At 43.0% G+C, this 24408-nt stretch overlaps 4 protein-coding genes and 1 long non-coding RNA gene across 13 annotated transcripts; 3 read left to right on the top strand and 2 right to left on the bottom strand.

Annotated features, from left to right (window-relative positions):
• Nucleotides 1–2038: 2038 nt before the first annotated feature.
• Nucleotides 2039–2423, bottom strand: MtnE (Metallothionein E). The gene is made up of 2 exons (XM_015181954.2): nt 2315–2423; nt 2039–2252 (listed from the first exon to the last, which is right to left on the bottom strand). The coding sequence occupies exons 1-2, from the start codon at nt 2337–2339 to the stop codon at nt 2152–2154; spliced, it is 126 nt and encodes a 41-aa protein (XP_015037440.2). The 5' UTR covers nt 2340–2423; the 3' UTR covers nt 2039–2151.
• A 226-nt stretch (nt 2424–2649) lies between these two features.
• On the top strand, nt 2650–3101 carry MtnD (Metallothionein D). Its single transcript, XM_002137485.3, has 2 exons — nt 2650–2801; nt 2868–3101. The coding sequence occupies exons 1-2, from the start codon at nt 2777–2779 to the stop codon at nt 2975–2977; spliced, it is 135 nt and encodes a 44-aa protein (XP_002137521.1). The 5' UTR covers nt 2650–2776; the 3' UTR covers nt 2978–3101.
• Nucleotides 3102–3650: 549 nt separating this feature from the next.
• On the bottom strand, nt 3651–21807 carry Stat92E (Signal transducer and transcription activator Stat92E). 9 transcript variants are annotated; one of them, XM_033376986.1, is made up of 11 exons: nt 21624–21807; nt 21453–21523; nt 9511–9934; nt 8405–9375; nt 7858–8334; nt 7523–7780; nt 7251–7460; nt 7045–7180; nt 6392–6535; nt 5037–5292; nt 4377–4442 (listed from the first exon to the last, which is right to left on the bottom strand). In XM_033376986.1, exons 3-10 carry the CDS (start codon nt 9633–9635, stop codon nt 5226–5228), a joined length of 2388 nt encoding a protein of 795 aa, XP_033232877.1. In that variant the 5' UTR covers nt 9636–9934; nt 21453–21523; nt 21624–21807; the 3' UTR covers nt 4377–4442; nt 5037–5225. The 9 variants fall into 9 exon arrangements, with proteins under 9 accessions (XP_033232880.1, XP_033232877.1, XP_033232884.1 ...); XM_033376993.1 differs by lacking the exon at nt 9511–9934 and having other exon boundaries at nt 21624–21806; XM_015181956.2 differs by having other exon boundaries at nt 7260–7460; nt 21453–21806.
• Nucleotides 21808–22219: 412 nt separating this feature from the next.
• Nucleotides 22220–22608, top strand: LOC26533896 (uncharacterized). Its single transcript, XR_004468504.1, has 2 exons — nt 22220–22390; nt 22471–22608. It is a non-coding gene; the product is annotated as an uncharacterized lncRNA (long non-coding RNA).
• A 606-nt stretch (nt 22609–23214) lies between these two features.
• On the top strand, nt 23215–24208 carry LOC6897370 (uncharacterized). The gene is made up of 2 exons (XM_033376995.1): nt 23215–23979; nt 24031–24208. Exon 1 carries the CDS (start codon nt 23273–23275, stop codon nt 23819–23821), a length of 549 nt encoding a protein of 182 aa, XP_033232886.1. The 5' UTR covers nt 23215–23272; the 3' UTR covers nt 23822–23979; nt 24031–24208.
• The last annotated feature ends 200 nt before the right edge of the window (nt 24209–24408 follow it).

The raw sequence follows: 24408 nt of genomic DNA on the forward strand, positions 1-24408 counted from the left end.
TAAACACGAGAGGCATCCTTGAACGTTGCCCCCCATCTCCCCATCCACCAGTGCCACGTCCATTCAAAAGTGGCTAACGAAAAGTTAAAATGTTCTTATGCATAAGTGATGCCGCTGTTGCCTCACTCTGTTGCACGGAGCATAGCCCTGGTGCCTGGTTCCTGTCGCCTGGCCTGGCGACAAAGTCCTCACGAAGTGTCCGCATTGCAGTTGTTTCCGTTCCGCTTCGTCGCACTTCGTTCCGCTTCTGTGACATGAAAACTTAATGACATAATTAACTGTTTGCGTTTGCGCTTTGAGGCGACGGCAGCTCAGCTGGCAGCTTGAAATCGCGTATACGCCGTGATGTCTTGAGCCCAGATTTAAGAGCCTCGCGTGACCCATTTGGACATCGTATAGTCGGACATATTCAAGTGCAACCTTCGGCTGGGAACGTGTGTCACTTTATCAGCATGATTCTCACAAAAAGCCGTGACACAAAAACAAACTCAAATATAGCCAACGGCAGGCAATGGAACGGCTCTGATTGGCATTGCGATTGGGTCTAGTGTCGGTGTCGGGGGCTGTCTGGCATTTTGACTGCCTCCCTCAACAGGAAATGGCTGTAAAAACATTTGAGCTCCCAACTTCCCTACAAATTAAGTTTGATGACTTGGCGCAAAAAGGCAGTTAGCAGGCGCGATTCCATTTCCGCCGCTTAACGTCATTAAAAGCGCTGAAATTGAAATTTCGGCCAAGTGCTAAGCTACAAGGCTACAAACTAGAAGCAATCACAGACATCTCCCTATTTCCACTCACAAGCCCTCACCGACTGCCACAACAACAGCACAACAGGAACCAGAACAGGAACAGGAGCAGGAACAGGAGAGAAATACTCAATTGGCTGCGTATGAAATGAAATTGTCAACTGCAATTAGCGCTCTTAATGCATCTTTCGGATGCGAATTGACAGACTGACGGCCTCGGCTGCCAATCTGTTTGGCTTTTGGCCTGCCTGTCTGCTTGTCAGACCCGCTCAGGGCACGCATCCTGAAGGACTCTGGCAAGGACAGACAGAAAGAGAGACGCCTTGCCACACGGCACTCAGACATGCATGCGTTGCTCACTCGCCTCTCCAAGTTGCACATTTAAAGACTGCGGCGACTCGAGTGCCCTTCTGACTACTGATGGTCCTTCACCTAACCCCTCACACACACACACCCAGACACCAACACACTTGAGAAAATGTTGTTTTGCCAGGATGTAAATTAAATAAACCCCAAAGATTACAAACTTATGGCAAGAGTGGACCTGGAATTAAATTCTTTACAAAGAACGTCATACAAATATGTAAGCAATGCTTGAGATTCTTCTACTCAAATTAAAATTATTCATTATAAAAATTCTCTTACTATTATTAAAAATTCATAAATTAACTGAAAGAATTACGACCCATTCAGACTGCTTACGAAACGATTAAGATTTTCCAAACAAAAATTCTCGAATATGATTCGAAACGTGTATGACGTTTAATTTTATAATAAGGTACGAGTACCTACTAAATATAGAAGATACATTAAAAGCCTAAACCGCCTACATATATAGTTTAAGTGCACCAAGTGCCTTGGTATAATATGCCTGCTGTATGTTATACAGTATTGATCCTATTCTACGGTGGTTCTGGCGGATAGACGGACAGGACTATATCGTCTAAGCCCGATAGCCTAATCAAGAATCTTTACAAGGTATTTCTATTTCATTTGTTCTTATTTATTTTATGTAGATTACAATATATATATTAAACCCCATTCCCCCCCATTCTAATTCCAAAGAATAATTCATGGAGCGAGGAACGCTTTCTTCTGGCTGTTACATATGTTTACCAAAGTCTAATCTGTCCCTATATTCTCTGAGTTCCAGATATAGATATAGGTTGGGACATTTAAGGGATATTTATATTCCAGTGCAAGAACTACATGTATGTAACTTCATGTACAATATTTTTATATAAGGTGTGCATTTAAGCGCCATTTCTAATTCCAAAGAATAATTCATAGTATTTTGTTGAACTATAACATAATGTTTGTTTTATTTAGCTTCAGATTTGCATTAGGATCAGTCGGAGATTGGGGAACTAATTAAGTACTATTCATATTACAAGTGACCGCACAATCACTTGGCCTTGCAGCACTTGGCTCCTGTTTTGGCGGCGCATTGGCACTGGGTGTTACCGGCACAGGTACTTCCGCACTGGCCCGATGTGCACTGGCAGTCTGTAAGTGAAGAATTCGAATTATTAGAATTAAGTTTTAATAGTGTAGAATTTTTTACTCACTGTTTCCGCATCCTTTGCAAGGCATCTTGTTGGTGTTTTTTTTCAATTTGACTGTTGAACGCTACGACTGGTTAAACCGTTGGAACTGTTTGATTCCGTTTGTCTGAAGAATGCTTGCTTTTATACCCAGTCTGGGGCTATTGGAATTGTATGTTTCCATAGTTTCACTGCTGATTAGATAAGGAAGTCGTGTGCAGTTTCACTCGTTCAGCGTGCGCAAAAAATTTACGCGTTTCTTTGCCCACAGAGAGATAAAGCCGCTTTGCGCACGCCCCCTGATAAGCCCACATAGAAGGAACATATCGACCGGAGTTCACTTCTGGTGGTGTGCAAAGTCAAACACACACTTGCAGGGCTATAAAACGGCAGTCTCTCCTCTGGATGCATCAGAAATCGTTTGCTAGCAGCAAAGGCAATAAACTCAGTTTCTAAATCTTACAAAAACTAATTCCAAAAACAAAAATGGGTTGCAAGGCTTGCGGAACAAGTAAGTTTTAATACATAAAAACGGAGAGTGAATGTATAAATAGTAAGCCATTGATCTGATCCACAGACTGCCAGTGCTCGGCCACCAAGTGCGGCGACAACTGCGCCTGCAGCCAGCAATGTCAATGCGCCTGCAAGAACGGACCCAAGGATAAGTGTTGTTCCACCAAGAACTAATAAGGAATACATCAGATTCTCTGGCATACACAGTGATTCGTTGGCATTTAAAAATATGTAAACTTTCGGAATAAACTTTATGGATTAATAAAAAAAAACTTTATTTTTTAGTTTTAAAATCAAATCTTTATTGGCCATTTTGACAAGAATAGTTCTTTAGTTGTTTCCCACAAATATATTTCCAAATTGGACACACAATTAGCGCTTTTGAAATTACATTTAAAACACAATGTCAACATTTAAATACATTGAATACATTTCCCAATATCAACTTTGTTTCTAAACGAGCATTGCACAATACACGTAACATAGTAGTAGTACATACATATCTAGTACATAGAAGTGCGCTCGGGTGTATCTGTGTTTCTTTTTGGGGAATGTGTGTGTGTGTTCTTGTGTGCGTTAGTTTTACGATTACAAATTTAAAACTTTACGTTACACAGATTAGGATTTTCGTTTAGTTCAAATTGAATTTCTTTTACAATATCAAATACACAATCGTCTGCCCTGTCTCTTGGCATGTAGATATTTAAAAATAGTTCTTGAATTATTTATTTATTTGTTTGGGTGGTTTTATTTTTGGGCGGTCTGTACTTAAGTCTTATAAAATTCTTACGGTTCACGGTACAAAGCTTAGTGTAGCATAATGTAGGATATAGTGTATAGTGTAGTGTTTTATGGTTGTGTAGAAAAAATATTATGCTCTTGTTACTCATATATAATGTACATATGTATTTCGTGTTCTCCTCGTGTTTCTCCATAAAAACTGACTAAAGGCAATCGCATTTGTCGCATTTGAAATGCATTGCAAACTGTGCCCTGGACTCTCAAAACTCAAAACTCATACTCAAACACAAACAATTAAAAATATACACGGATCGGTTAGATTTTTGCGCATTTTCAGCATTGGAAGCCAATAAAGGGGGCAGTAGGGTTCTAAAGGGTTCTCTCACATAAAGCATTTCACAATATTATGTAAATAATACAATTAAAACTAAAATGCAATTAAAATTTGCCTTCGCTGCTCCTTCGTTTAACTTAGACCTTAACTCGAAGGTAGTTTAGTTGGTAAGATTTGATAGTTGGTTTAAAAATAAATCCTTTAAAATTACAATCAAAATCAAAAATTTAGATTCAACAAATAGTTACTCGCTAACTAAATCGATTCTCTCGTCACAATTCGTCGTAAAATGAATGCTTTGTCACACAGTATTTAAACAAATTAAAAATATATCGTATTGTATGTATAAAAAAAATATATATGTAGTGTATAAAAAACGAATAACATGCGGACACACTCCAATGGAAAACCTTAAAGTTATCCATAGATCACACATAATTAGAATCGTAATAGATACAATTAATTGGCTGCTGTGTGCTGCAGGTGTTTTTTGTTTTGTGTTTAGGGTGTGGTGGCAATTTGCATGCATTGCTCTTGGTAGAGTTGTTTGTCGTTTCACAAATGCTGCAAGAACAGAATAGAATCGATTAACATAGTGTTTGATTAAACGAAGGAAAAGGAAACTAAAGTCAATGCGCTATTGTTTAATTTTAGGCGATAGGTACACGAGTATAATTGTTGTACACATATTTATAAATTTACCTATAATCTGTATATAAACTGAAATAATTCTTTATGTAAATTCGTAATTCGTTTCATTCCCTGTATTTACGTCTATCTAGTCTTACAATGCTAATCGGATCCTTGACCAGTGAAACCAGGCGTAGTACCATCCGCGGAGTCCATCCTTCGATGCAAAACAAGAACTCGTTTAATTATGTATAGCGTGAAACGGCAATTAACTTTTCAAATACATTTAACAACAAACATTTAATATTTGAATATTAGCATAATAAATAGCTTGTTTTTTTGTAACATTTTCCGCACTCTGTATAACGATTATTAATGTATATTTTACCTAAGACTCGATGCGTTTCTTCGTTCGTTGTCTTTTATATCATTTTCTCTGAGCAAAAATACAACTACTATAATGTGTACTGTATAATACTTTTGAGGTGTGGATAATGGGTACGAAATAAAGAGAGTTCGAATACATACCAAAACTAAACATGCCACAACGATGCATTCCCAAAATCTTACAATTACATTTTAGGTAAAAACTTTACGATAAAAACTTCTTTAAAAAGCAGTTCCACGATGGCTGCAATCGCTGCTGGGGGGAAGGGGGTATATCTATATCGTCTAGGTCGGGGGGGGAGGGCATCCACACGGCACACTTTCAATTGTTTATATAATCTGTTTATACACATCGGCAAAGTTCACATCGAAATCCGCCATTGCAAAGTCACCGGAACTAAAATACATGGTGATTTTTGTGGATAAAAATTAGAAGGAAAGAAAAATAAATATTAATAATGAAAAAGAAATAGGTTGGAAAATATCGTGCAAATGGTAGGAGTGGTTAGTGGAAAATGAAAGGGGTTTATGTGGGTTAGTTTCTTTGTGGCAAAAATGGATAGATATGGGGTATGGCAGAGAAAGCAAATGGAATGTTTGTGTCCCTAAAAGTATCTCTTTTTTCCAAAAATTTGTTTAAACAACAATAACATTTCGATCAAAAAATGACAACAGCAACAAGCAAGCAATCAATCAATTTATCTAGCAGGCAAACAGCAGGACAATTAGTTCAAGAAATGCATGCAAGAAAATTAAATTCAATTCAATTATAGCCAATCGCAATTTTGTTGGACTGCATTTCCCTTAATATTCTTAATATTAAAAATTAATTTGTTATGCTGCTTCGTTGGTTGCTGGTTTCAGCCTAGAGATTTCAGATTTACAGGTGCATGATGGTGCTATTCTGCAAGCTGCGTTCATAGCCAAAATATATAGAAAAAGGAGAATGGAAGAATGGTTAGAGGAAAATCATTTATTTGTTAAAGCCAATTATTGCTTGACTAGGCGTTTTGACCAATTCGCGGCTGAAAAAGTCTAAAAAGATGGCAATACTTTGAAAAAACAAATAGACTATCAAAACATAAACAATGCATACAATTTGAGCTTATATTCGACATATGTATATCTCTTATATACTGAGCTAGCGACCAGTTAAATGGCTATTGTTAATACGGTTTTTTGGGGGGCGCAGGGCATCTGAAACGGATCTGATATGATGAATGCGAGGGGTTAGCGTGGCTTTGCGTGGCGTGACGTGACGTGACGGAAGACGAGTGCTGCTGATAATATGGTGGTGTTGGTTGGAATGAGCATGAGCTGATGGATCGAACGATTTATTGAGGGGTCGGAATCAACGTCTCGGCGAATCAATCAGATGGAGGGAGAGAGAGCAGCTCAGCGAACAGCATACAGCAGTCGGCAGAAGAGGTTTTGGGTGGAATCTGATCGAGGATAGTGATCTTTGGATGCGGAATATCATACTTAAATAGTTATACCTCGCGGAAAGTGGGGATTTACACGTTGCACTCATAATGGTGGCAATGATCTCACGGGATACGGGATCATCGGGTGATGTGTCCGCCACATATCTCTCTATGGCATCTAACACACAGCTATCATCCGAATCAGAGTCCTCTGGGCTGTGGTACACCAACAGAACACCCAAAAAATCAACCGATGGTATACAATTGGAGAATGAAAATAAACAAATCGTACAATAAGTGGGGCTGTGTTGTAATTAATTTAAATAAATTGGGGAACGGGCTGTGGCTTGGGGATTGAGAGCTCTACAAAGAGCCCATTGTGGGTGTTCAATCATATCAGTTTTATTTACAAATTTCCTGGTAGGCGCTCGGTTAGTCAGGCAGAGTCTCCTCCCCTTTCTTTTTTCTCGAATTCAAAGTATTGCAATCTTAGTAAAACTTTTGACAAAATCATAAACAAAACAACGCAAAAGCAAAGCAAATCAAATTTAAGGAAAGACCAAAGACCAAGGGTCTTCGTGCGGAGCTGTTAAGTTTTAATCAGTTTTTTTCTGGGGGCGGAGGGGGAGTCATATCACATCATAGAACAATAGTCTTGTTGCGGTGTTGCAGAGATGCATGTTAGCTGTGTGTGTCTGGGGCATCGGTCATGCATCGAAACTTACTTTCCCATTGACATGCTACTATCCTGCGGCGGAGATGGTATGGGATGCTGTGGTGTCCCAATAATGGAACCATTATCTCCAATCGCATTGCGTACCTGGACGTGTAACGTGCTTCTCACATAGCCGGCTTTGGGTTCTATCAAAATTCAAATTTCAATTAGCAAACAAAACCCGTATTTACTCGATTCGAGGGGGAAATCATATACCATTCGTACCATCACGAGCTGAGTAGAACTCGCCAAATGCGCGATCCCGTTCCTGGGGCACTCCATTGGTGTCGCTCGGATGTAGCCACCGCAGCATATGCAAGTCGCGTATGCGATCGGCCAGGTTGAGGATCTGAAAATCACGTGCAGTCCATGGCGAAAGCATGGTAACCGATCCGTATTCATTAACATAGGCAATGGTAACGCCACCTGCAATAAAGGATCACACATTAATATCCATCTATCTGCATACATCAATCAACTGATCCAACCCAATTCGCTGTCGGAGAAGCGCAACAGAAAGGTGCCAATGCCCGTGGCCGAACGCATGAGATCATCCTGCGCCTTGGCCTTGTTGATAAAGCCCATAATGCAGCTGGCCTTCCACATGCCCATCAGATGGTCTTTCGTGAGTTTCATGATGGCAAAGAACCATTCCCAAAAGGTGAAGTTGCGATCGGGCAGCGGCTCCTTGCAGAACTGATTCCACGTAATATAATCACTACGCTCATCGCGCTGCAGCTTCTCAACTGAAACATGAAGCAGGAAGGAAGAGAAATATTTCAGTAACAGAACTGACGAACGGAACCAAAAAATCTGGACTCACAGAGAAAGTCCAGGTTATCCCTGGTCAGGGCCCGCTGTGTGCTTGACCCAAATTTGGTATTAAGCGCCACCGAGAGCTGGGCCCAGGTCACGCGATCGGTGATCGCAAACGGTTCCCGTACAATATCCGCAAAGGCATTGTCCCAGGTGATGGTGGCCCACGACTGTGGCTCCTGGTTGCCATGAACAATCACCACCACCGGCAACGACAGGGTCCACACACGAATCTGGTAATCGTTGACTGTGGTCGTCGCATAGAAGAACAGGGCAAACTTCTCGTCCATTACGCTCTCGGTGCCCTTCTTTTCGGCCCGCTTGATCTTCTTCAGCTGCATGTTCCTGAAGCTGGCCGAGAAGATGTGGTTATTCTGTTGGTATTCCATGGTGCTGGAGCAGTTCTGTATTTCTCCCGAAGACTGACCAGCCAGGGTGCTGTCCATTTGGGTGCCGCGGGTAACGAAACGATTTGCCTGGTTCTCTGCAAACGGGGAGGGAGTGGGAGGGAATGATTAGTAAATGCCGGTAGATATCTCTATGGGGACGCTTACCCGACATGATGATGCACTCAATGGTGGGCGGATTATTGTGTATCCCCAATTGGGAGCCGATCAGCCAGCGGACAGAGGCCGCAAAGCGCGTATTTGTCTTCATCACCTGTGGCGGCTGTTTGTCCACAATGAAGGCGGCACACACCAGATTCTTTTGTGCACCTCTCACCCGCTCGAGCAGATTGTTCAGTTCTGGCTCGTCGTTGACGAGATGCACACGAAGCGTCTCTTTGACGGCCGCCAGGAGGTGGCCAATAAAGGATTCGAGTAGCTCGAAGCAACGCTGAATCTGATCAAGAGTGCTCTCTTGGAAAGGGGCCCCATTGCCGGCCAGCGCCTGTTGACGGCGCCAGTTATTCAGTTCGCTGATAATCAGCTCCTGCAGCGGCTCGTAGCATATATAGCTCCGGCATAGGGCCGTCACAATGGCCGCTTTCTCCGTCATCAGGCATTTGAACGCCTCCTCGGGATTTGGGGATCCTGTGGAGTTCAGCATGTAGCTGTAGTTCTGGACGAGCATCTTCAGGGAGTTGCCGCAGGCGCTGAATTCATTAAAGTACTGCAGTATCTGATGCTCGATCTCGAACAGCTCCACCTTTGCCGTGCCTAGCGCATTGTGAATGACTCCCAAACCGGCGCCAACCGCTGGCTGAACGGCCATCATTTCACTGGGATCCATGTAGCCGGATGGATTGTTCATGTTGTAGGGACTGAGGGGCATCGATGGACCTGGTGTAGCCACACTCTTCTCCGTCGCTAGCTGCAGCTCTTTTTGTAATCCGCCGCGCAAATGCGTGTACAGCTCGAGGGCAGAGGTGCGCTGGATTTGGGTGCAAAGCTCTACCACTCGGTACTTGAGTGCCTGATCGCTGGCCGTGCGCGTCGAGAGTAGCTTCTGTTGCAGATCCTCGTTGAACTTGAGGGCCACGCGCTCCAGTTGTTCCGCAGAGTTTGGTGTGATCTGTTCGGACCTGTATGAGGAGGGGTGGGACTATTATTATTTGAATTTTTGAATGAAGCAGTTTTCTAGTTCTAGATCTGATCAATGCCCGCCCACATCCCGACATCAACTGCTGCCAGCCACCCCCACGATATGATCTACTCACATTATTCTGTCTTCGATCCAGGCCGCCAAGCAGAGACGCAGGTCGAAGAGACCCTTCTCATCGTAGTAGGCTGCCATACGAGCCTCGCAGTCGGCATGGCTGGAGATGCGCTTCCACAGGCTCATGCTCCTACCCGATGTTCTATCTCTCTCTCTATTGATGATGTGATTCTTATTCGATTCGATTTGTGGGATGAGTGTGTGGATGCTTTTTGTTTAGCTGGGACACAGCTGAATGGATATTTTGGGTATATTGTGATCTGTTTTCAGTTGCTCGCTCAACGTCCGGCTGACTTCCAACAAGCAAATGAATCTGAGTCGTCCATAAAATGCACTCGTTACATGCAAACGATATCTGCGCTCTGTTTGGATTTTGGTATTCGTTTTCGTTTTCGCTTTCGATAGATTTAGAATTGCTTAGGAAACTATAAATACACAAGCATATGGTACATTTTTTTGTGATAAGTGCGAGATTTTAGCCTAAGATGATTGTATCCCATGCAACCAATATACTATATTGTACATATATAATATTTTAAGTGCTATTGCGCGCAACAAATTGAATAATGTGGGGACGTAATGAGATTGATGTTTAATGTTTGATGTCCGGATTAGTGGGTCAGAGATCAATGGGTCTATGTGAATTTTTGTGAATTTACTAATCCATATACATATTGAGTATTATCAGTGAATATATCAGTGACTATAAATTTGTTCTCAATGTATGATCTTCTGCGGCCTGTGCTTTTGTCCCCGTTACTTTTCTGGACAGTAACCTAACCTAACGTATATTTCTGTACTCCTCTGAGTGATTGAGAGAGAGTACTCTCGCTCAGAGAGTATCATAAAAGCGAGGCAATAAAAGAACTTAGTCCTAAGGGCAAGAGAGAGAGAAAGAGAGAGATAGAGAGAGAGAGGGAAATGTGTGGCTTGTCATTGTATAGCTGTACTGCACTCGAGAGAGTACGTCGTGGGAGAGGATGCTTTCGCTCAGAGAGGAGAGACGATTGCGGTCCTTGAGTGCGTGTTTCTGAGTGCGAGTGAGAGGGAAAGGTCCAAGAGAAGTCTTGGAAGTTTTGAGTTTGGAGTTTTACCGTTTACCGTTAAGGAAAAACTCTAGATGCAACGAATATTTCATAAGACAAACCCGACCTACAAAGAATAAGCATATTTCATATAATGTTTCCGAAGAAATTATCATAATTGGAGGCATTTTTTATTAAAGAAAAATATCCTTAATTTGATAATGGAAACGGAATAAAGAACAGTAAAATATAAATATTTATAGAAGGACATCTAGCCGTAGAACATCATCGTCGTTTATGCGAGCTGTAAAGCACAGTATTTATGTTGACGCATAAACCCAGGTTTTAGGGCTCTACCAGGCTACAAGCCTCTAATTACCATAGCAGAAAAAAAACACACAAAAAACAAACCTCAATGGGCAATAGCAATATGGCAAAGCGTAGAACAAACAACTCGCACGCCAGTGGGAAAGCAAACAAATAAAAATACGAGTAAAAACAGAAACAGAACGAGACACGAGAGACGAGAGCAACCGATTCGTCGGGTAGAACTCTAGACGCTGGGCGAGCGGCCCAACAGGTGTGAAACGAAATTGCACCAGACAGGCGACAGGTCGGATCTATGGGGAATATGATTCTTTATAGCCATGCTAAATAGCGCTGATAAGGGGCCGGCAGGACCTGGCATGCACGGCCTCTCGCTCCCCTCTCTGGACTGTTGTTTGTCGTCAAAACGTGACCCAAACCCTAAGCCCCGAGCCAAATCCAAAGCCAAAGCCAATGCCAATGCCAGAGACTGCAAAGCGTGTTTGCTTTTGTGGTCGATACGCTAATTTCTGTAGTTACCCGGAAAAAAGGCCAACAACAGTACGAGGCTCGCTGGGCTCACGTAGCAAATATGAATGGCCGGTCATTCCGGGAGAGAACTGTGAGATGAGAGCAGAGAAAACAAGAGATGAAACGAGCCAAAACCAGTCGAAAAGAGCAGCCCAGAAGCAGCAGCGAAATTAGATAAGGATCTAATGACTGGAAACACAGCCCGAAAAACAGTCGAAAGTGCAGCCCAAACAAAAGGGACAAAAACCTACAACAAGAAAACCAGAAAACCAGAAATCAGAAAAATAAGTAAAGAAAAAGAAAAATGAAAACAGGTCGTGCCTTTTTGATGCGATACTACCTGTGTGCCTCGGCGGCCCAAGGAACAACAGAAATCGGATGTGCGGCTCACTTAACGATGATCCCAAAAAAGAACACGAGAGAGCGAGACGAGTCCCAGTCCCAGTTCCAATTCCAATTCCAGTTCCAGTCCAGGCCTTAGGTAGTCGCCGAGACAGGCGATAGTATCTCTCCACCACACACAGGTTTCTTTCTATTCATAAATTTGCTGGCTGTGGCTGCGGCTGCCTGCCCTTCGGACCAAAGTAGTTCAAGGTTTTCTTGGCCCTCTAATATGCCAAGTCAGTCGGAAAGAAGCCACGGGCTAAAGTTGGTACAAAGTTTTCCCTTCAATGGTTTGCCTCCGGTTCCCCCTCCGGATTGGCAGTACTTTTCCGTACTCTGCTCTTGCTATCAGCAATAATTTTGATTGCTGTCTAATGAAACGAGAGATCGATGCAGCAACAGCGACAGCAGCGGTAGTCGCACAAATGTTAAGGTTATCAAGGCAACAATTCAGAAAAATAAACAACAAACAACTGAGAAAACTGTGGGCGTATCGGCGGGCTCCGCTTTTCTTCAAGCGAATTCCCTTTCCCTAGCTGATGCCCCACCTTTTGGCGTTATCTGAGCAGCCCTTCCGTCTAGCCTGGCTGCTGTCAGGTGGCAACACGAAAAACAGTTTGTTTATAAACAAATATAGGATCGTTTTCAAATCAAAACACAAACAGCACACACGCACACAGGGAGAGAGAGAGAGCTGTCGCCGTAAATGTGATATTTTTTGAATGAAATAGTTTTTACCCAGCGCCTTTAGCGATCAATCGAAGGAACACAACTGAAGATCTCAATAGGTGACTCTGTGCTTTTATGTTGGTCATGATAAGACCCCATGTGGAAGGAGGAGCAACAGTTGTACTACACTTTATGAATTGATATGAAAATTACCCCGAAGTAGTTAGAATAATCGAAGTTTGCTGGAAATTTGGCCCACGAGTATTATATATACTCCACTCTGCATTTTGATAAGCGGGCCATCTGCCCTTGTTGGCCAAAACTCGGGTTGGCAGCAGGCAGGCAGGTTGATGAATCAGTTGCCGTGAAAGATTGTGCCCGAGGATTAGGTGGAAAGCTAGTCGAACAGTCAGGCCCAGCCCTTATCGGGTCAGTTTTGCAAATTTTAAATAGCGTTCTAATGATTCCGTGGAAAAGCCAGCCAACGTTTAGTCTAGTTTTTGTTCTAGGTGTTTATCAGGAATATTTCTGGAAATAGTAAAAAAAGCCATATAAGAATAGACTACAGCACGAATAAGCAGAAGACCATTCGTTATTATGAAATGTCGGCTAATGGCATAATTATGCAAATTTTGGCAAAAAGGGAACTCCATTCATGGCCCCCAAATAAATAATTAGTGGGATGGGCCACAGCCCAGACCCAGGGGTATTATCAACGAAAATACCCATGCGTGGGGGCAATAATTAAAATTGCCCAAACAAAATACATGTACCAAAATGTGTACGGATGAGTGCGTACAGGCCACCTGCCCCTTGGGGAGCACAAGGAATTCCCTTCAGCGTGAAATATGTGTTAGGTGGCCGCGAGTGTCGTCACTGGGGTGGAAGCATGAACTGTTGCCGTTCCAATTCCCAGTCGTTTCCACTCCATTCCAGTTCCGAAATTCGGCAACTCTGGGGAGAGCTTATCTTTCGCATGGCGCGATCTCAGAGAGCCACATGCGTACCATACAATACACTGAGAAAAATGGCCGAGCACGATTTTGATATTACGAGTTGGATGTGCGATAAAACATACTAAAGCCCTGGAGATTCCCAATCGAAAGAAGATTATTTCTACATTTAAATAATAAGTATATTCGAAGATCATCAAAATTGACCCGCAGCAATTATTATTATTAGTACAAAAAACTTTTCGTGCTATCGCATTTCCAGCAAACAGTAATAGTAGATAAAGAGAGCAGAACTCTCTTATACTGTAACTCTTGAACATTAACAGAGAAACTCTTATACTACAGTCATAGGCGTACAACGCACATGGTTTCAGTATAAGAGCTGCGAGAGAAAATAATTACCTAGATTGGTATTCGGAAATACAGTTCGAATATGGCAGATGTCCAGCAGTAAAGCTTTTTCATTATTTTAAAACCCCACCATCGGCACACCACCATGGAAATTAACGAAATCAATAACGAACTAAACGACAATCCATCAATGGGAACCCTTGTCAAGCGACGACGAGACAAAAATCTCATTAGGTTCGAAATTCGCGGTTCGGAGTTCGGAGGTGCTTCGAATCCAGTTTTGGCAACGCTCAATGAAACAGAAAGAAAAAACAAGAGCGATCCAGACGCAGACACGCTAACACAGAATAAAAAAAAAAACTTAGCGGCTTCTTTTATTTAACTTTTGTTATGGACTGCTAAAAGCCCAAAATGTATTTATTGCGAGATGGGAACCGATGTAGTTTGATGATAATGATGCGCTGGAGGAGCAGAGCAGGGCAGGGGGACAAACAAACAAACATACATATATACATATGTACATATGTACATATATTGACGATAAACCTTACTCCGTTGCGGTCGCGCAATCGCCAGTCGGAGGGTCCCGCGGGTCCCCAGGCCCCACAACAAAAGCCGCGATAACCGGTAGTTAGATGTGCCCCTCACAATACACACTAAACACACACAACGCTCGCGATTTATAGCTCTCAATAGAATGTGTCTGTGTGTGTGAGCAGGATAGGTAGTTATATAGATAGTCAGGCTGGAGGGAGGATGATGGGGCCACGACGCAGGGCAGAGGTGGAGTGCCAATTCATTTATTTACTTAGTTGCAGCCGCAAAATGTTAGACAATATTATTTACAAGCTGCCATAAATGTTCGCACACGCACAGGCCTCGACAGCGCCGGCGAGGGCAAAAGAAAACTTTAAAAGAAATAAAAATGCCCCTAAGACGTCAGGGGGGGCTTCAGGGTGTTAAAAACGTGTATACATCAGAGAGACCACAAAGCACGTCACACATCCACAAACAATCGCACACACACACACTCACCCCCATGCATACACACGTAACACCGAGCAAAACAAATGTGTAACGAAGCTCTTTTTATTTGTGTTGAATACCCTGTTCAGGTAGGGTAATAACCCTACGACGTGTATTTTGTTTTTTGCATGGCAGAGCCGTGGTCCCTCGTCGCCTTGTAATGCACACGACATGTGTTTTGATTTGGCATGATGGCGCATTCTCTTGATCACTTTTTGCAATAGGAAATACATATACTCTCGTTTGTCTTTACGGAAGAAAGGTGTTTTGACAGTGTTGGTGAACATCGCTTTTGGCACAGAAAGAGTGTTTGCAGTGTTCGACTGATAGCGGTGCGACTTTTCGGCGATGCATCTCTGTCTTTCAGCCTATTTTTATGGCAGCTACTAATGCCATAAGACCCCTATCGAAAAACCAAATCGATCTAGCCATGTCACAAGTGTCTGATCCTCTTCATGTAGGAAGCTTATGCTTATCTGCCACTCCTCTACTAGGGCACATTCGGGGACATTCGTCCAGAAAGGCGTTGGTACGCTGTACAAATTCCCCATAAGCGAACGGAATGTCAATCTGCCTAATCCCCAAGTACTCTCCCCGTACTGTAAGGGTATATTATCTTCGGATGTAGAGATCTGCCCATCATCCATTTGTTGTCTTTAACGTCTGTTGTGTAGTATAAAAATTCGTTTCGATTTCTCGGCCGCGAAAAATGTTTTCAGTTGCAAAACTTGAATTTGCATTGACGTCTATCTTTTTCGGCGCTGGTTCGGGGAATCGGCTTTAATAAAATGCATAAAATACAGGCATAAAACATTCTGAAATACTGAAGCGTCGTATCGGAATTTTCTTTGCCCATAATAAAATAATAATTAAATAAAAACAAAGCCGCTTTCACTGTACAACAATTTTTAATACGATTAAACCTACAATAATATTTACAATTGACTTGAAATAAATCATTTGATTGGGCTCTCATGAGATCAAATGTCAAATGGCTGGTGCACAGAAACTGACTCTCCAATCTAGCGCTGACCTTGAGCTGAATGCCCCTTTTCCAACCCCCAAACGCCAGCAAAAAACGAACCTTGAAATTCAAAGAAAGTGCTTGTTGTTGCAATTGCACTTGCAGTTTTTGCAGTGAAAACTGAACTGGTTTAGCCACTTTTTACTTTGTGGTTTTGCATCCGTTTGTGTATCGTTCGCTTATCGCTATGTAAAATCGGAAAAATCTTGGAAAAAAAACCTATTCCATTGGATATTGGGGGGAAAACCCATGGCGCCTTACATATGTATGTGTGCTGTGCATTCTCAATTAGCTGTGTACACTGCTTATGAGATAGATATGTACATATATGTATACACCGCAGATCAAAATGCGGTCAATAGATTGTTTCGTCTTTATATATGTACATATGAGAGGAGTATGCACAGTATTTACAGTCAGGGACACAAGTATTTGCCCATCATTCCGCCCATCTTTCCCAGTAATTGATCTAGCTTTTCCCCAAAACGTAGTACAATAAAATGTTACTTGCTTTAGAGCTCTCATTGTACACTGTGCGACAGGAAATATATATTTCCTGCAGAAAATAGTGGCTTTAATGCTAAAATGTTTTAAATATGTCCCCGGGGTAAGCAGATTTCTGTGTATAACTGTTTGGGACTGACATAAGCTCTCGGGCGGCCGGCAAGCAGCTGCTCTGCTCTGCTCTGCTCTGCTCTGCTCTGCTCTGCCCTGCCCACACACAAATTGTTATTGCTGCCGTTTTGGCAAACGAAAAGGCGAATCGAAAACAAACAGAGAGCCCACATATGTAGAGACCCACAGAGAGGGGAGAATAATTGGGAGAATAGCAAAGTAGCAGTTAAGCGAAATGCAGCAATATTTAGCTCTGTGATTAATGCTGAGTGAGGCAGCGGCCGGGCCACCACCAAAGCGTTGGAGTCGGGGCACTGGGAGCGTCTTAGATAAGATTTTTGATGATGACTCAGCGCAGCAGGGCAACAGTTTGTATCTTCTATGTACATATCCACACGTGTGTGTATCTTTTCGGCTCTGGCCCAGCGTCATTTGCTGCCAGATCGCCCCCTTTGCAGATTCCATTTTGAGTTTTAATCCCCAAAAAGTAGTATGCATACAAGAATTTTTGATAGTGTTTCTGGAAAATATTGTTATCTTCCATCCATATACAAAGATAGAATCAGATACACAAAGAGACACCCCTCTCGGCCCCAATGATTTTTCATTTGAACTGAAAAGCTTTTTTTCGGCTAATGGAAAGTTTTATTGCAGCAGCCGCTGCTGATAACCGCCAGTACGTACTTATCGCAGAACGGAAAGAACAGACAAAAGTGTGTAAGGCAAAGGTAGGTGCCAGCAGCGGCACAGTGGACACTCGCCATGTGGGAACCGCGACAGTTGTTCCCGAGACACTGGGGGGTAAAATGTCGTTTCTAGTAAATATTGCATGGCTTGGTCATATTTATTATGGTTTCTGGCCCCTTCTTGAGGTCCCCACAGCACAGTATAATTCCCATTGGGGAGCCCACCCCATGCGCCCATTGGGGATCCCTGACCAAAGGCCCCACAGCGGTCTCCTCCGCCATACCCAATGAATGTGGTGTTGTTTCTTGCTTCAGACTTTTTGCTGCTTCGACATTTTTACTTTTTTTGTTATTCAATTTTGTATAAGCAACACGAACACACACACACTCACACACACCCCGCGTAAGTATGCATGATGCCCGATCCGATGCGCGCACGTACGTGTTTCGTTTTGTGGTATTGTTTTTGCACTCATAAATGTTTAATAAGCGTGTACGTATTTGTATACACAACAAATGCTTGCCTGTAAACGGGCTGTGTGTGTGTGTGTGTGTACGGGTTCTGCCTGCCGTGCAGCGATGACAGTGGAGAGTGGAGGAGACGCCGCCACCGCACAAACCAAGTGTTATTTAAGTAATCATTTATCGTTGTTACTCGCCTGACATTTTGTACGATGTTTGTCGGGTTTCGTTTCGGTTTCGGCAAAGCAGGGCATTGGGTATATTGGGCTCCTGATCATTCGGATCTACATACCTATCTCTTTCTGCCCTTCACGAGTATCCTCTCTAGTGCTGGATGAGTTTTCGGTTTCGAAATCGAAATATCATCGAAAATAAAAATAATGATCCCACGATCAGGTCACAATCTTTGCCCTAAATTTAATCACATTTCATAGAATGTTTATAGTATATAGACAGGTACATTTGTAGATGTGCGCATCATTTGGTGTTTTTCCATTTTGCATATTTTTTTTGCCAAAAATTTGACCTCAAGAAGTGCCTCGTAGCATCTTTTGATAAAACTATTTCGCTCGGCGGAAATTGCCTTTGATTCAGGAATAATTAATCTCTTATCAGATTTTTTTGACAAATTTTCCCGTCGCTAACATAATAATTTCACGCCAAATATCATTTAGGAAGGCAAATCAGTTTTTAATGGATTCGGCGAATTGGTCCTATGACCTTTTAATTCGACGAACAAATAAAAAAATTGTCTCTTATCTCTGACAAATTGTACATGGTTCAATGCTTGTTGAGGCACGAAAAACTTCCCTAGATTTATGACATCTGACATTTACATTTATAAGATTAAAAAATATAAGAAATATGAAGGATCATGGTGCATCCTGTGTGAAAGCAGTGCGATATAATGGTCTGAAATTTTAATTGGACTGAAATTTAATTTTTGCAAATGTCACGTATAATCTTTGGCGTTTTGTTCGAAATATTAATCATAAAATAACATCAGGAGTCAGGGTTTTTGGGGGCGAGCATTTAGATTAATTTCGAATCGTTTTATTTGCTCTGCAATAATGCTTTCTTTTGAATCATTAAAATACAACAAATGAATCTGTCATGTGATTTTGGATCCCTGCTCTGCGATTGATTCAAAAACAGCATAAGCCCTCGCCTGATAAGCTGCAAGTTTGTGATTTGTGGTAAGTACAGCAGAGCCTCGCCAGCACATACCCCAGAGATCGGCTTTAGCTGGGGATGGTGTGTGGAAGGCCCGGCCCCACTATCCACTGTATGGGCAGTGCTCCACTTACAATACGTCTCTGCGGCCAGAACGATTAAATGCAACGCAATAAAACGGCTTTTGATAACAAGTTGTCAGTGTAAAAGAGTACAAAAGAGAGAAAGAGAGAGAGAGATAAGAAGGAGAGCAACACATTCAGCCAAGGACTGGGGATTATCGGAAATACAAGGGACAGAAATAGCTTTCTGTGGATTGGCTCGTAACAAAAAGAAAAGATCGATTCAATGGATATTACACAAAGTCCTCTGAATGTTTAGTAAACAGCAGTATTTAAAATGCTGATCACAAACGAAAAGAATGCCTTCTGGGAAGTCTAACAAAGGAAAACCTTGCTTATCGTATCTCGTATCTATTAAAACATCTATTGGCGACGATTAAGCGGTGGAGGGGGAAACGAGGGATTTTGTAGATTTCAGGTCTGCCAGCGGGCACAAAAGGGTTAAGGCTCTCGCAACGTCATTGACACAAACCGTCCGCTGACAAGAGTAATTTGTCCAAAATGGTAAGAGGCAGCGGCGGAGGACAGGCCAGGCCAGGCCAGACCAGGCCAGGCCAACAAGTCACTGGACGGCGCGCAACACACGTCGCAAGGGGAACATACGAGGAAGACGAAGAAGTCGAGAGAACGAAGCAGAGATAAAAGTGTTGAGCGCGCAGAAGTCGCGACGGAAAAGTATGAAAGCAAGAGTAGCATGTGAATATGAGGAGCATGATAGGGCGATAGACGCAGAGGGGGAGAGTGGGAGTGGGAGACGTAGCCAGAGCCCCTTCAGTCAGCCAACAGGGCGATGTAAGAGCGAGGGAGAGAGCGGAGCTAATATATACCCGATTGTACTGTGGTGTGTTCATGTGCTGTTGTTGTTATTTGTGCTATTGCACTCGAAATTCTTTTTGCCTTTGTTTTTATGGATTTTCCAGGAAATATAACCATGAACGAAGATGGCCACAGCGACGGCAACGGCAACGGCAACGACATGCGCTGCCAACAATAAGAAACAGGAGCGCTGTATGTATGTACAATATACCATTGCCATGTGCATATACATCCATGCATATGTACATGTGTGCTATTTTGTGTATACAAAATATAAAAACTTCAAGTGGAAACACATGATTTTTCATGGGTCAAAGAAAACGCAATTTGTTGACTTCTTAAACACACAATTTTGGAAACTCGCAGACAAAAGAAAACATTCTGCGCAAAATGCAGTATCCCGCCCACAGTGCGGCGAAAAACAACTGCAGCAGGCGCAGACGTCACTGCCTGGGAAGTCCTCCCACACATACCCAAACACGCACGAGCGTGCCCCCTCCCCCACGGTTCGAACGTAGATTGTTCTTTTTTTCTATTTACCTTTTGGTACGCACCAACACAAGCACAGCCGGACAGTCTAGAATGTGTAAACACGTACAGGTCGCGCCTTTGATTGTATGGGTATTTGACGGCGCTGTTGCTTTCGATATATTTTTTTTTTTGTTATGTATTTGCCGTTTTATTTTTAAATCGTGCACACACACAACTCACGTACGAACACAAGCAAATGAACACACGCACACTTCCGCTTCTTTGGATGCCTCGGGGTCCTCCGGGATGAAAAAGCGCCGGCACACGCCTTAGAAGAAGGGTCTCCACGCGATAAAACCTTGAAAACGGCACTTCAAAAGGATGCAACTTGTTGGCAAATTTGAAGGACAGGAAATTTTTAAATATTCCTCTGCTCTTTCACGCTTGTTGCGCGATTGGCCGCCCGAATGCAAATATTTCGTGAACTGTATCAACTGCTATGTTTATAGCCGTTTTAAGTTACTAAATAATTTATTTATTGTTCGACGACGCGCACAGCAACCGCTCAATTCAAAAGTTGTCAGCTATTTTGTCGTTTCCCTGCTCCGATCGAAAAATTTGTGAGCGCTGCCGTTCATTCTGCTGCTATTCCTACTCCAACTACTACTTTTTTCAGGTTTGATGGTGATTGTATCTGGAAAAACTCCCAATAACGCAATCAGCGTCAAACCAACGCTCCCAACAAAGAGCGAGAGAGCGAACGTATCAGAGCCGAACGACATGGGAGAGAGAGAGAACGATGGTCGAACCGAACGCTAAAACATGTTGCCGGCACAATTTTCAACAGGGAAACATCGATATATGCTATCGATAGCCGTCTTTCATTTGTTTATAAAATTATTTGCGTCTATTTATAAATATTTAACAGAAACGGGTCCGGTACAGGTGGAACAAGTTGGCCCGTCTACACTATCGTACATATGTGTGCACACATATACATGCGTAAACAATTAGCCATGTCTCTTTCCGTATAATTAATTACAATTAATTGGTTAGCCCAGAAGAAGCCAAGGTTAACTACTGCCACTGCGTTACACTGTTCTAAGAAGCTGCAGAGGGCAACTCCCCAGCATACCATACCCCGTGCTTTCACCTGTTGTGCGCAGCAACAAGCGCCAACGCAAATCTCGCCCCCGTCGCACAGGGCACAGGGCACAGGGTGGGAAAAGACCGACTGGGCGAAGCAACAGGAGGGCGGTGGTGGGGGTGACTCGCAAAATCAATAGCCATTTAAATAATTACGCCTGCATTTTTGCAGCCATCGCTCACCTTTCGTCGCCCGTTGCGTCCCTTGCTGCTTTTTGGTGGAGCGGACGCTGATGGAGGAGGTAGGTGAAACACTTTTTGGCCGCATTCAGTTCGCGGCGGTGTTTTTGTCGCAATTGGAATTGGGTTTTATTACTTTATTAAAGAAATTATTTTTTAATTGTTTATCGTTACCGTGCAGTTGATCGACCTGCTATATTTTTGCCGCACTTTGCCGCATTATACCGCCGAAAAGACTTTTCTATAAATTTAATTTATATAATTTGTTTGCATTTATATTTACATTATTTTAAATTTAAAATTTATTACAAATTTCTAGTTCCAGGCATGCAGTGTGACCAGTGTGACCGCGGACCCATTGATAAAATATACGGTCTGACGTCTCACTGACGTCACAGTTTTAAAATATACCAAAGATATACTGATATACTGATAAAGATTTATTCCATCATATTCCTCGATTTCGATATTCGGTTGAATATTACTAGCTAGCTAGGATCCTCAGCCCTGAACACATAATTTAATCCGATTGATGCATCATTTTCCTACAAGACTGGTTAACTCTAAGTTCTCATCTTTATTGGATAAAATATGGTTTAAACAAACACGGTCAACAACAATTTACACTTAACCAATTTCCTTACATGGTAACTACACACTAACTACTCATTTGCTTTAACATAACTACATTAGTATGTAAAAAACAAAAGCGACACCTGAAGGGGAAATATGTACCTTTCCAAAATGTTCCCTTTTTTCATATGAGCGCCAGTATGAAAAACCGCCGTTATTCACATTTAGACATGAGTTTCGAAATTTTCAAAAGATTTGAGTTTTTGATGGCAAACGATTCGATTCTGATCACGAATTCTATGCAGGCTGAGACATGGCTCTAAATGGCATTTCTACACGGTTTCTACATTGGTGCATTGGTGAAGAGGGTGAGTTGCAGCTCAGACCTTACTGGGAAATCATCCTATTCTGAAACAACAATTTTTTTGTTTATTTCCTTGCTGCGCAGCAATTACGATTTACGAATATGGAGAACCCATTGTCGACCAGTGGGTATTAAAATACTCTAAACGAAAATAATGAATCTCGAAGAATTTTAGTGCAGTTTAGGTGAAATATATTTATATATACATATATATATCCTTAAGCAAAGGTTGGGATGGACCAACCAGCGGTTTAACTACAGTTTCCATCCCGTTTAAATAGAGGGGGGTTAAGTGGGCTCTCCGAGGAACGATAACGATAGGTGTGACCACCAGTGCTGCCGATTACGCTTTTTTCCCGTCAGATCTGGCTTTTTTTAAAGACCATATCGGGAAAAATTTACAATCAAAACACAAAAAAGAGAAAGCGAAAGTAGCGCCAAAGCCGAACGTGAACCCTAGGCTTGGACGCTGTGCTGGACCAAGTTCAAATGATACCATTGTAATACAGACCAGCGGCGACCTTTTTCGCTAAAAACATTTTTTAAGCAAAATCCAATAAAAGCAAGTATTAAAAATAAGCCCGTTAAGTAGAAAATTGATTCATCAATCGTATAAAACTATGTGGGCATGGCTAAATGTTCTATATAGCTAGTAATATTCGACGGAATAAAGAATTGAGCAATTGGAACGATACTCGTTTGTTTATGCTACTGTTGTATGAGCAAAAGTGCCTTGTGCGTCTGCCTACAGTGGCTTCCAGTGACAGTAAGTCTAGATGTCACAGGGAACTCCCCAAAAACAGCCGCTGTTACCGCGGCTATTCCGTGATTTCCACCTTCTTTGCATTTACAGTTAAAGTCGAGACACAGAGTCTGCAGAGTTGCGATGCCAAAACGACCAGCGGCGCCCTTTGGCGCAGTTGTGGCCCACTACTCCGCCCCCAGAAGACGAATTTCATTGAAAAACAATCGAAAAGGGAAGAAGAAGAACAGACCCTGGACTGGTGGTGGGGGTGGAACAGCTGTTCGTCTGGAAACGGCATTTGGACACTGGCTTCTGGTGCGTGTGCCGTGGGGAATGGGGCCTTTTTCACCTCTGCCTGTACCATCCTGCTGTTCTCGCCAGGAGCCAGCAGCATGGGTGCATCTACTGACCAGCAACATCTACTGCTCCGATACGGAGGCTCATCTCATCGAGGTAGCCCGCCTGGATGGCAGCAGTCGGCGTGTGCTCTTGTGGAAGGGGGTGGAGAAGCCGCGTTTCCTTGTCTTCGAGCCGCGTCGCGGCTCTGTACATGGACAGAGTCGCCTCGGACTCCATACGCCGCGCCACGACGGGCGAATCCGAGCTGTAATCATGGCCGGGAGCTCATATTCGACCAGGAGACGAGACGCCTCTACTGGATGGCAAGAAGCGTCGGATACTGGTTGGTAGCTAGGACTAAGTGTACTGGAGCGCCTGGAGCACCGGGGATATTGATCAAGACGGGCCAGAGCCGCAGCCTCGCCAAGGACGTGCCCTGCATCCCCCCAGCTACGCCAGACTGCCAGAATGTGTCGTTGCCGGTGTCCGGCAAGAATATCCGTGCCGAGGTGAAGCTCTCTCAAGTATTCAGCTCTGATCTAAAACGTTGCCTCTTTTAGCTTCTTGGGCGAACTCGCAGAAGCCTCGCAACATTGCCGTGCATGCCATGAAGAGGAGACGTCTGCTTTTCTCGAAAGATGTCGGCAGCCATGAGACCATCATTTGGGCCCGAGTCGATGGCAATGAGGGTGTGGACCAACAGTACGAAGAAGTTATAGACATCAATGGAAAGAACAAGTAAGCAACCATATTGGACACCTCTGGACACGTGTAATCTCCTGTTCCCTCTCTACAGAAAAACCCTTACTTCCATGCAGGGGGATTTATGTACTGGCTGGACGACAAGACCGGACTGGAGAGGATCACTGTCAACGGAGAGCGTCGTTCCGTGATATTCTTCTCGCAGGGAAGCACGCAGTCAAGCACTCCCTTTTAAA

The sequence above is a fragment of the Drosophila pseudoobscura genome, chromosome 2 (assembly GCF_009870125.1).
Source record: "Drosophila pseudoobscura strain MV-25-SWS-2005 chromosome 2, UCI_Dpse_MV25, whole genome shotgun sequence".
NCBI classification, from domain to species: domain Eukaryota; kingdom Metazoa; phylum Arthropoda; class Insecta; order Diptera; family Drosophilidae; genus Drosophila; species Drosophila pseudoobscura.